This window comes from Ylistrum balloti, unplaced genomic scaffold, assembly GCF_031769215.1.
Source record: "Ylistrum balloti isolate Yb309-2 unplaced genomic scaffold, AGI_CSIRO_Ybal_v1 Utg371130, whole genome shotgun sequence".
In the NCBI taxonomy this organism is placed as follows: Eukaryota; Metazoa; Mollusca; class Bivalvia; order Pectinida; family Pectinidae; genus Ylistrum; species Ylistrum balloti.
In genome coordinates, this window is record NW_026782620.1 from 402,593 (window position 1) to 412,747 (window position 10,155).

At 38.0% G+C, this 10,155-nt stretch overlaps 1 protein-coding gene across 1 annotated transcript; it reads right to left on the reverse strand.

The window, feature by feature from the left end:
* Positions 1-489: 489 nt before the first annotated feature.
* Positions 490-5,678, reverse strand: LOC132560915 (photoreceptor outer segment membrane glycoprotein 2-like). Its single transcript, XM_060225620.1, has 4 exons — positions 5,116-5,678; positions 4,492-4,720; positions 3,706-3,856; positions 490-899 (listed from the first exon to the last, which is right to left on the reverse strand). Exons 1-4 carry the CDS (start codon positions 5,676-5,678, stop codon positions 490-492), a joined length of 1,353 nt encoding a protein of 450 aa, XP_060081603.1.
* Between the last annotated feature and the right edge of the window lie 4,477 nt (positions 5,679-10,155).

Consider the following 10,155-nt stretch of genomic DNA (forward strand, 5'->3'; position numbering starts at 1 on the left):
CAGATAAAGATTATACATATACATTTTAAACATGCTTTTATCAGTCAGAATTACCCAAGTTATTTTGCTTATGTACAACTGAATTCTAAAAAAATAATTTCGTGGCCAGTTTAATGTTTAGCCGTGTAAACGGTATTTGAACAAAAACGGTATTTTGAGCATTCATTCTTCTGATGGGTTTTGCTTATCGCCGAATTGTAAATATAATACAATATTACGAATCCATTATTTTTTGTCAGAGTGTGTGAAGAAAGATTTTAAGGATATGCTTATTACCGGGAACAATGATAGAACTTCTTATAAAAGGACACTATTATTTCTATCTTTACATTTAAATTTATCAATCTATACAACAATAACATAACATCGTAATGATAAAGTGATCAAACTACAACTTGCAATGTGAATGATTCCTTTCCATGAACATCACTTTCCAGTCTGTGTTGGTATGATTATGGTATGATTATATTGTTGCGTTCCCATGTCCATCTACCTTTTGCGTACTCTCATTTTCTTTGGTGACTTTGGTTTCTTCAGTGATTTTGGTGACGTTTTTCTGGGTGATTTCTTAATTTTAGGTGAAGATTTCTTAGTCTTAGTCTTAGCTTCACGAGCAGTTTTCTTTCCCGGAGACTTTTTCGATTTTGGCGAACCTTTCCCTCTGTTCGGTGACGTTTTAGATTTGCTCTTATGTTTGTCTTTGGATTTTTCCTTCACTTTTTTGTCTTTCTTGTCCTTTTTACTCCTTGTTTTGTTCTTGTCCTTTGTTTCCTTTGACTTGTCTCCACCTGGCCTTCTCTCAAAATCACGGCCAGGAGCACTTTCTCCAATTCCAGGGTCTGTGTTATTCCAAGCAGAGTCCATTCCATATTCGGCGTCATCACGAGCACGCTTCTTTCCTGTTCAGTTTGTAAGAAAGATGACACTTTATAACAATTACAGTTACAGTACATTTTAATAAAAGTGATAAAGAAAATTAGTGTTTTTTTTTTGTTACTTCAAGTGAACTACGAAAGAATTAGCATACACATAAAACGCTAATTGGTCTTATTAAAGAGAAATAAAACACAGTATTCCCTTAGAATGGTATTTCAAACTTTTTCCTTAGGGGGGAGTTAAACATCGTATTTCCCTAGGGGAGTTAAACATCGTATTTCCCTAGGGGAGTTCAACATCGTATTTCCCTAGAGGAGTTAAACATCGTATTTCCCTGGGGGAGTTCAGCATCGTATTTCCCTAGAGGACTTTAACATCGTATTTCCCTAACATCGTATTTCCCCACGGGGAGTGAAACATCATATTTCCCTAGGGGAGTTAAACATCGTATTACCCAACGGTGTTACACATCGTGTTAAACATCGTATTTCCCTAGAGGACTTTAACATCGTAATTTCCTAGGGGAGTGAAACATCGTATTTCCCTAGGAGAGTTAAGCATCGTATTTCCCTAGGGGAGTTAAACATCGTATTACCCAACGGTGTTAAACATCGTATTTCCCTAGGGGAGTTAAACATCGTATTTCCCTAAAGGACTTTAACATTGTATTTTCCTAGGGGAGTTAGACATCGTATTTCCCTAGGGGAGTCAAACATCGTATTTCCCTAGGGGAGTCAAACATCGTATTACCCAACGGTGTTAAACATCGTATTTCCCTAGGAGAGTTAAGCATCGTATTTCCCTAGGGGAGTTAAACATCGTATTTCCCTAGGGGAGTTAAACATCGTATTTCCCTTACATCGTATTTCCCTAGGGGAATTAAACTTCGTATTTCCCCAGGGGGAGTTAAACATCGTATTTCCCTAAGGGAGTTAAAACATCGTATTTCCCTAGGGGAGTTCAACATCGTGTTGCCCAACGGTGTTAAACATCGTATTTCCCTAGGGGAGTTAAGCATCGTATTTTCCTAGGGGAGTTAAACATCGTATTTCCCTATGAGAGTCAAACATGAGAGTCAAACATCGTATTTCCCTAGGGGAGTTAAACATCGTATTTCCCTAGGGGAGTTAAACATCGTATTTCCCTAGGGGAGTTAAACATCGTATTTCCCTTACATCGTATTTCCCTAGGGGAGTTAAACATCGTATTTCCCTAACATCGTATTTCCCTAGGGTAGTTAAACATCGTATTTCTCCACGGGGAGTGAAACATCGTATTTCCCTAGGGGAGTTAAACATCGTATTTCCCTAAGGGAGTTAAAACATCGTATTTCCCTAGGAGAGTTAAGCATCGTAATTTCCTATGGGAGTGAAACATCATATTTCCCTAGGGGAGTTAAACATCGTATTACCCAACGGTGTTAAACATCGTATTTCCCTAGGAGAGTTAAGCATCGTATTTTCCTAGGGGAGTTAAACATCGTATTTCCCCAGGGGGAGTTAAACATCGTATTTCCCTAAGGGAGTTAAAACATCGTATTTCCCTAGGGGAGTTAAACATCGTGTTACCCAACGGTGTTAAACATCGTATTTCCCTAGGGGAGTTAAACATCGTATTTCCCTAGAGGACTTTAACATCGTATTTTCCTAGGGGAGTTAAACATCGTATTTCCCTAGGGGAGTCAAACATCGTATTTCCCTAGGGGAGTCAAACATCGTATTACCCAACGGTGTTAAACATCGTAATTCCCCACGGGGAGTTAAACATCGTATTACCCAACGGTGTTAAACATCGTATTTCCCTAGGAGAGTTAAGCATCGTATTTCCCTAGGGGAGTTAAACATCGTATTTCCCTTACATCGTATTTCCCTAGGGGGAGTTAAACATCGTATTTCCCTAAGGGAGTTAAAACATCGTATTTCCCTAGGGGAGTTCAACATCGTGTTGCCCAACGGTGTTCAACATCGTATTTCCCTAGGAGAGTTAAACTTCGTATTTCCCCAGGGGGAGTTAAACATCGTATTTCCCTAGGGGAGTTAAACATCGTATTTCCCTAGGGGAGTTAAACATCGTATTTCCCTAGAGGACTTTAACATCGTATTTTCCTAGGGGAGTTAAACATCGTATTTCCCTAGGGGAGTCAAACATCGTATTACCCAACGGTGTTAAACATCGTATTTCCCTAGGAGAGTTAAACATCGTATTTCCCTAGGGGAGTTAAACATCGTATTTCCCTAGAGGACTTTAACATCGTATTTTCCTAGGGGTGTTAAACATCGTATTTCCCTAGGGGAGTCAAACATCGTATTTCCCTAGGGGAGTTAAACATCGTATTTCCCTAGAGGACTTTAACATCGTATTTCCCTAGGAGAGTTAAGCATCGTATTTCCCTAGGGGAGTTAAACATCGTATTACCCAACGGTGTTAAACATCGTATTGCCCAAGGTAAGATAAACATCGTATTTCCATAAAGTGTTAAACATCGTAATTTCTTTAGGAAATGAAACAAACTGGAACGGACGTCTCATGCCTCTATGTATTCCGAAGGATTCTGACTTTCTAAACACGATTCCAAGTTTTGTCTTGGTTGCGGTCGATAGTCAGAAGTTCCTTCCTCTTACAAAACAAGAAACTTGAACTGTCAGTGATCCTCGTACAAATTTGCCATATTATGCATTATGGTAACCAGTAGTCATTCTCCGCTGGGAGATATGTTTTTACCAGTCTGAATATGAATCCATGGTACCTGAATAAAAGTACCTATATCATGATTAATATATATATCTAAAAGGTAATATGATAACGTGAGGGTAATTTTAACATACTTACGTTTCATGTATTTCATGGGGTCCCCGGCGGAACAGCAGTCACATGGGCAGCCCGGGAGGCAGTACCCCGTTCCGTCACCCTCGGGATCCTCCATATCACGTGCGTTAGTTAGTGAGGTCTGTAGATAACGCATCAATACCACCGTAACAAACTGCAAACGTTGATCAGGGCGACAGATTTAATTGTCATCAAGAACCATATCGGACAGATGAACGAAATATAGACATATATAACGCTACCTAAAACGGAATACTTTTCAAACATTTCACGCAGAATATTTCACAATACAAGTAGATATTAACTCCTGTAGGCAAAATAAGATATTTATATATGTATTTATGGTAATTTTTATCAGCATATGTCTTTTATGTTGTTAATTATTTCTGTTTTAAAAAGTAAATTTTAAAAAGGTTCCGGGAAATTATGGAATGTGAACACATATACTCTATTACGTTCTTAAGCAAAGAAAATAATTATAGAAACAAATATCTTATCGACAAGTGAGTAAGATTAATGAGAAAGTAAGTGAACTTTTTACGAAGTTATGAAAAATAATCAAGGTATGTCAATTAGTTCTATGAAACTGGCATGCCTTCTGCTGACATATGACCAAAGCATGAAATGAAAGCAGAAGATATATGTGAAATATGAAGTAGGATACAGGATTAAAACACCCAGTTAAAACATTTTTACAATTTTCTTCAAAAAATTTTCCAATTTAGATACATAAAATAGAGTTATACATTACAAATGTAAGAATGAGAAAACTAAGTCAAGGTTTCAAACCTGTACACCGAAAGCAGCTAACACGGACCACCCTGTTGGTACAAGGATTTTATTTTCAAAGAAGTCCATCAGAACATTGGAACATCCTGATTTGTACAAGGTTACGCTTCCGTAATGTACGTGCATTGATTTATCCTTGACGGCATGATGAACACATGGACGAGGGGACGAAACATCACAACAACTGTAGGGAACATCGTCCGAGTAGAATAAACCACCTTTCAGTTTCCTACAGACAAAACAACAATTGATCTAGTCGTTGAAGAAAATGCTTTTTTGTATCAAATTCTATAGACTATACTTGCATATAACATTCATAGACTGAATTACCTGCCTTAGTTACAACTTTTCTCCGCTAGACAGCGCTCGTGAAATAAAGCCTGAACACTAAATGCAACCTATGACGTTAAAATTTCAAGTTTTATTCGGACTGTCGACAGCGACTATGTCAAAATATAAATCGTGGATACAATCAGAACATTTCGGACAAATGGACTATCTACAGTTAATTATAAATATGTACGACAAAATAACATCTCACAGATCGTTATTGATGAAACACAGACCAATAATCTTTGTTATTTGCCAGTCATGGACGAATCATTAACTAACCAACAAATTTACCTGATAATGTCCGGATGTTTGGTGTTCAAGAATTCCTCGTTGACCCAGTTGATATCAAACCAGTCGCTGTAGCCATTACTGCCACAGCAGAAATATTCCTGCTGTAGTTGATCTAAAGTCACCTTCACGAACATGTCCGTTTTGTACCGTTTCATCACAGAGCTGAGGCCGCTTTGTAAGGATTCTTCGATGACTGAACGATGAGTGAAACACATCAGACCCCCAGCCAGCAGGAACCAGACGAGAATAAATGATAATAAAACGGCAAAAAAGAGAAAGTTCACACATCGCCCACTTATCTCAGAAGACGAACAATCATACACAATCTTAAACGTCATAGCATGAAAAATAACTACTTTGATTCCAACAGCAAGGAGAAAATGCGGCAGAACTCCTGTATCATATCCGTCCAGCAGCATCATTCTGGATTCAATGCTTATCTTCATGTATAATGCCATGCCGATTAGTGCTATTCCAAACAAAGCGATACAACAATTAAACACACCGATCGTTATCGCAAGCTTCTCTCTTGCTTTCGACGATACGTTACAAGCGATGCACATGTTTTCTATTAAAAGGATGAAAATATAAGGAAAATCTCACCATTGATACAAAATAGTCGATTTACCACACGGAAGTGACGTCATAGTAGAAATAATGACGTGATGTTCGAAAACATTTGGCGCGAAATAGGAGGTGCATCAACAATATATACATGGTATACTGTCTAACATCAGCTATCCAGTGACTGTGTTAAACTACTCAATTGATGGGCGCCATAAAATATAGCAGGCCATCGTGTTTGTTATTTGCTTTTAATATTCTTAAAAACAACATAATTTAGACATTTATGTTCCTTTCTGTGTTGATACATCACAATCAAAATATGTACAAAAAATGTACATGTTTTGATTGCGATGTATCAACAAATGACAATTGTATTATTTCACTCAATATTAAGTTTAATTATATATATATAATATATATATATATACAACAGCATGAATATGTACATATATACGTGGTACTAGCTTCGAAACATCATCTTTAAAATTCCCGACTTTGTATTAGAAAGCTTCTTTTTACAGTTAGTTCACACGTATTAGTCGTTTATTCTACAAGACTTCCCCCGAAAGAAAATTCTATTAAGATTGCTTACATTAAAATCGGTTCAGTACGTCCATTTAAATTCCAAAGCTGGTATTGTGCCTTTGATTCTGAGTAAAGAATGTCTCTCAAACGTGACTGATAAACTTACACCATGTTGTAATAAACATACTATGGTCACATTAAATGAAACTACGTTGACTTTCCCGTAGATTTGAATTCGGCTGACATCTTGGAAATAATAGGGTTCTAGATACAGAGTGTCACCAAAGTAGGATGGGATCCTCGACGAGCGTCAGGAAAGTTGCGCAGCCTTTGAAAGAGAACAATGAACCTGTGAGCAGTCAAAGACCTGTTCGGATCGAAGAGGTTGAGGAAAGGTCTTCACGTGACACTAATAATAGTGACAAGAAACGTATGATAGAGGATGATGTGAATTCAGCTAAGGACCAGTCTCGACATAGTATACTAGCAAAGGACGACACAAAATATACTCCACTAACAAAACACGATACGAAATACACACAAAATGATAGCCAGTATAGCAGACACTCTAAGGATGACACTGCACGTGTGGAAGGTGGACGAAGACACGAAGCAGGCAGAAGGTATAGTCATTATGACACGAGGAACACTATGTACAGAACCTCGAAAGATTACCAATTGTATGAGGAAGATGACCGAGACCTTATGTACGAAAAACGATACGGAAAATTTTCACATAAAACGGACGCATTAAGAAATATTGGTAATAACAGCCCGGATGTTGGAGAAGATAGTGACGATACTGATGAGTTAAGGAGGCTGATAGAGAAGAGACACCAAAACCTAAGGTATTCCACTCCTACAAGGCATCGGCAACCTCCAGTAGGAGCCCCAATGCATCGAACACGCCCCGAAAGGATAGTTGGTAGGGAACCACGCGGTTTAAACTTTCAATTTTGGGGAACGGATGGGGTTACATTTTAAAATCTCGATAACATTGGAGTCATTATTTTGACGTTGGCTTGTTCATATCATTGTGACGTAACAGGTGCAATAACGTCACTAGACTTTGTTTCCTAGTGACGGTAATTAGTAGCAGGCACAGTGGATGAGATTGTGTTGGATTAAATACACGTAAGTTTGTAAAACTTTGATCATTTCATATAAATAATTCTGGACTGTCGATCTTGAAATCTATACAGACGTACATAGTGGATACATGTAGAAATGAAACAATGACGACATTGGTGCGCTTCTACCGGCACATATAAGTTTAACTTGATCCATACCATTGTATAAGTGGTATCAACACAGGAACACACAAGTGACTGACTTGACTGTATAGAGAGTCATTTGAATATATTTGAATATAAACAGATCTATACTCCGGAGAATCAAAGGCAGAGTAAACATGTAAGACGAGACCACGGGAGACATACTATGTTTCTTCAGAACACGAAATGTTCTTTAGAAAACCTCTGCCAATATAGATACTGTCCGAAGGTATTTAAAACGAAATGTGTATTTAATAAAAAGGAGCGCCCCGTGTGTGTCGAGCTTACTATGATGAACTCTCGCAGTTCTGAAGCAAACAGTTGAGTATACATGTACACTTTTTGTACATAAAGCTTTGACATCGAATCATCGCCGCTACATGTAGGACGAAATATTGGTCGTATGTACATACCCGTGGATCTATAGTGCATTGATGTGATTGACAAAACCACCACGGTATGTATGATTGTATCCTTAGTGACTAGAGTCGCTGTTTGACACATACATTTTACAACCTTCATTGTGTATACATTTTCACGCTGAGGTTTTGTGTAGTAGTTTCATTAACTGTTTGAAAATATAAAAAATATCCTATTCACGTAGGCCGAATTTTTCACTTCGTGATCATAAACAATGATTCGATTTATTTTTGGAGATTTTTGTCAGTACTATATAAAAAATGGTAATACGCATCACAACCCTTCAGTATAAGTTTTGATTGTCGTAGTTTTAGTCTCCAATTATTATACATGTATTCTTAATATATACTTATTTTACGGGGTTTACGTCCACTATCACGACCATTTGGCTTTTCAGCGAACGGGGAAAGATAGGAAAATAAATAGAGAGGAAGTAGTATTGAGTGATGGAAGAGAGTAGGGTACAGAGATGAGGTAGAGAGGGGCCGTCTGTACTATCAGACCTGTCCTTATACCATAATTTGAAGACGTCCTCTTTGGCCTAATCAAAGCTCTCAAACTAACTAGACGTGTCGCAGTCAGAGGACCAGTTAGGAAGTAGATCCTACACTTTATAAATTTCGATATGTATGTAATATTTTGTATGATATTAAGTCCGTCAAAATTACTTAATAAATAGTCCCTACTGCTTATCTAACCATAATATGTGGGCCAGCGTTATCACGCCTGCTCTTTTTCAAAGAACCTTCCTCGTGCGAGTTGGACACACGGGCCACCATTTAAAGTCCAATCCGATGGTCTGTATGCTAGAAGTGAATTGTTAGTAAAGTACAGGTACTGATAATTTTTGGTGTCCATGTATAAGTCTTCTTTCTATTGCTGTCTGCCACTCTGTAAACTATTAGCTTTGTCCATACTTTCTGTAATTCCACACTGTTCCTGACTCACGTAAATTGTTCGCCTTTCGATGCTAGGTTAATGTTAGGAGGGGTTGGAAGTATTAACATGGTTACTTGGTAGTTAATGGAAATAAGCTTGTCAAGATGTTTATTGTTCACCAGGGGAGTGTCCCTACGCTTATCATTCATATAATGTGCAAGTCCTAACTTAATCTTATGGCGTTTGTTGTATGTGTTTTATGGGATATTATATATCTTATGAAGAGGTGACGAAACCGTTAAATGCACACAAAGTCACGTTTTGTTTGAGTGTTAAGTTTAGTTTTCTTGTAACTTTTGTTTTCAAGTTTGTATGGTGTGTATGATTTACGTGATAATACAGTTCTTCACTTAAGATCTTAAATAAATGCATATGGAAAAATGTTTGTTAAAATGCGCACAAAGCCATGTTTGGACCTGTGTGGGTTTTTGATTGCTAGTTTCCCGGTTAAAAGACTGCTTTAAACTCTACAGTACCCCATGTTAAGGGCATGGTGTCCCGCCTGATGCCGTATTGGTGGTGTACAAAATACGTATGTAGATGTGCAAGTATTATGTCTAACTCCGATAATCAGAAATGGAGTCCTACTGCATCCCTTACAGCGCCTTAGGTATGAGTCCGAGTCTCCATCCTGTTATCCTTACCCGTGTTTGTATGTGATGTGGAATTTAATTGATAATTAATTCATGTATACAGTTTCAGTAGCGAGCATTCCGCTCGGAACCCCTGGGGGTATAACAGTTGCGTCCCCAAAGACAAGACATTTTAAAAGATGACTCTGTTTTACTGTTTAAATCTTGTCCCGTTGACCCCAGAAGGTGAGGATAACAAATTCGACAATTTAGATGCCCCTTTATGTATAGATAATAGTGACCAAATTTGGTTTGAATCGACCAAGAAGCTACAAATGCGAAAAGTTAACGAAAGGCGATAGCAAATAGGTCACAATGATTGTTTCGATATGATAAAGGTACTAACTCGTGCATGTTACATGTCTCTGATCAGTTTAACCAAGAATTTTCAGCGTACAAAATGTATCCCTGCTATCTTTACAGACTGAATGCACGATCATTTAAACACTGGTCGTTAAAAATGATTTTGTATTTTACAGGTGGATGATGGTATAGATATACTTCAATGGGGAAGTAACTCATGGGAAATGAACAGACCAAGGAAAAGAGAAAGTCCAATAACGGTGGAGCGCGTGGTGGAGCGCGTGTTACCATAGTTTCTCCGTCAGCTTCAGAGAATCTGGACCCTAATGGTAACACTCGCATAAAATTCAAAACAGACAAGCGCCATCATGTTACCTTCA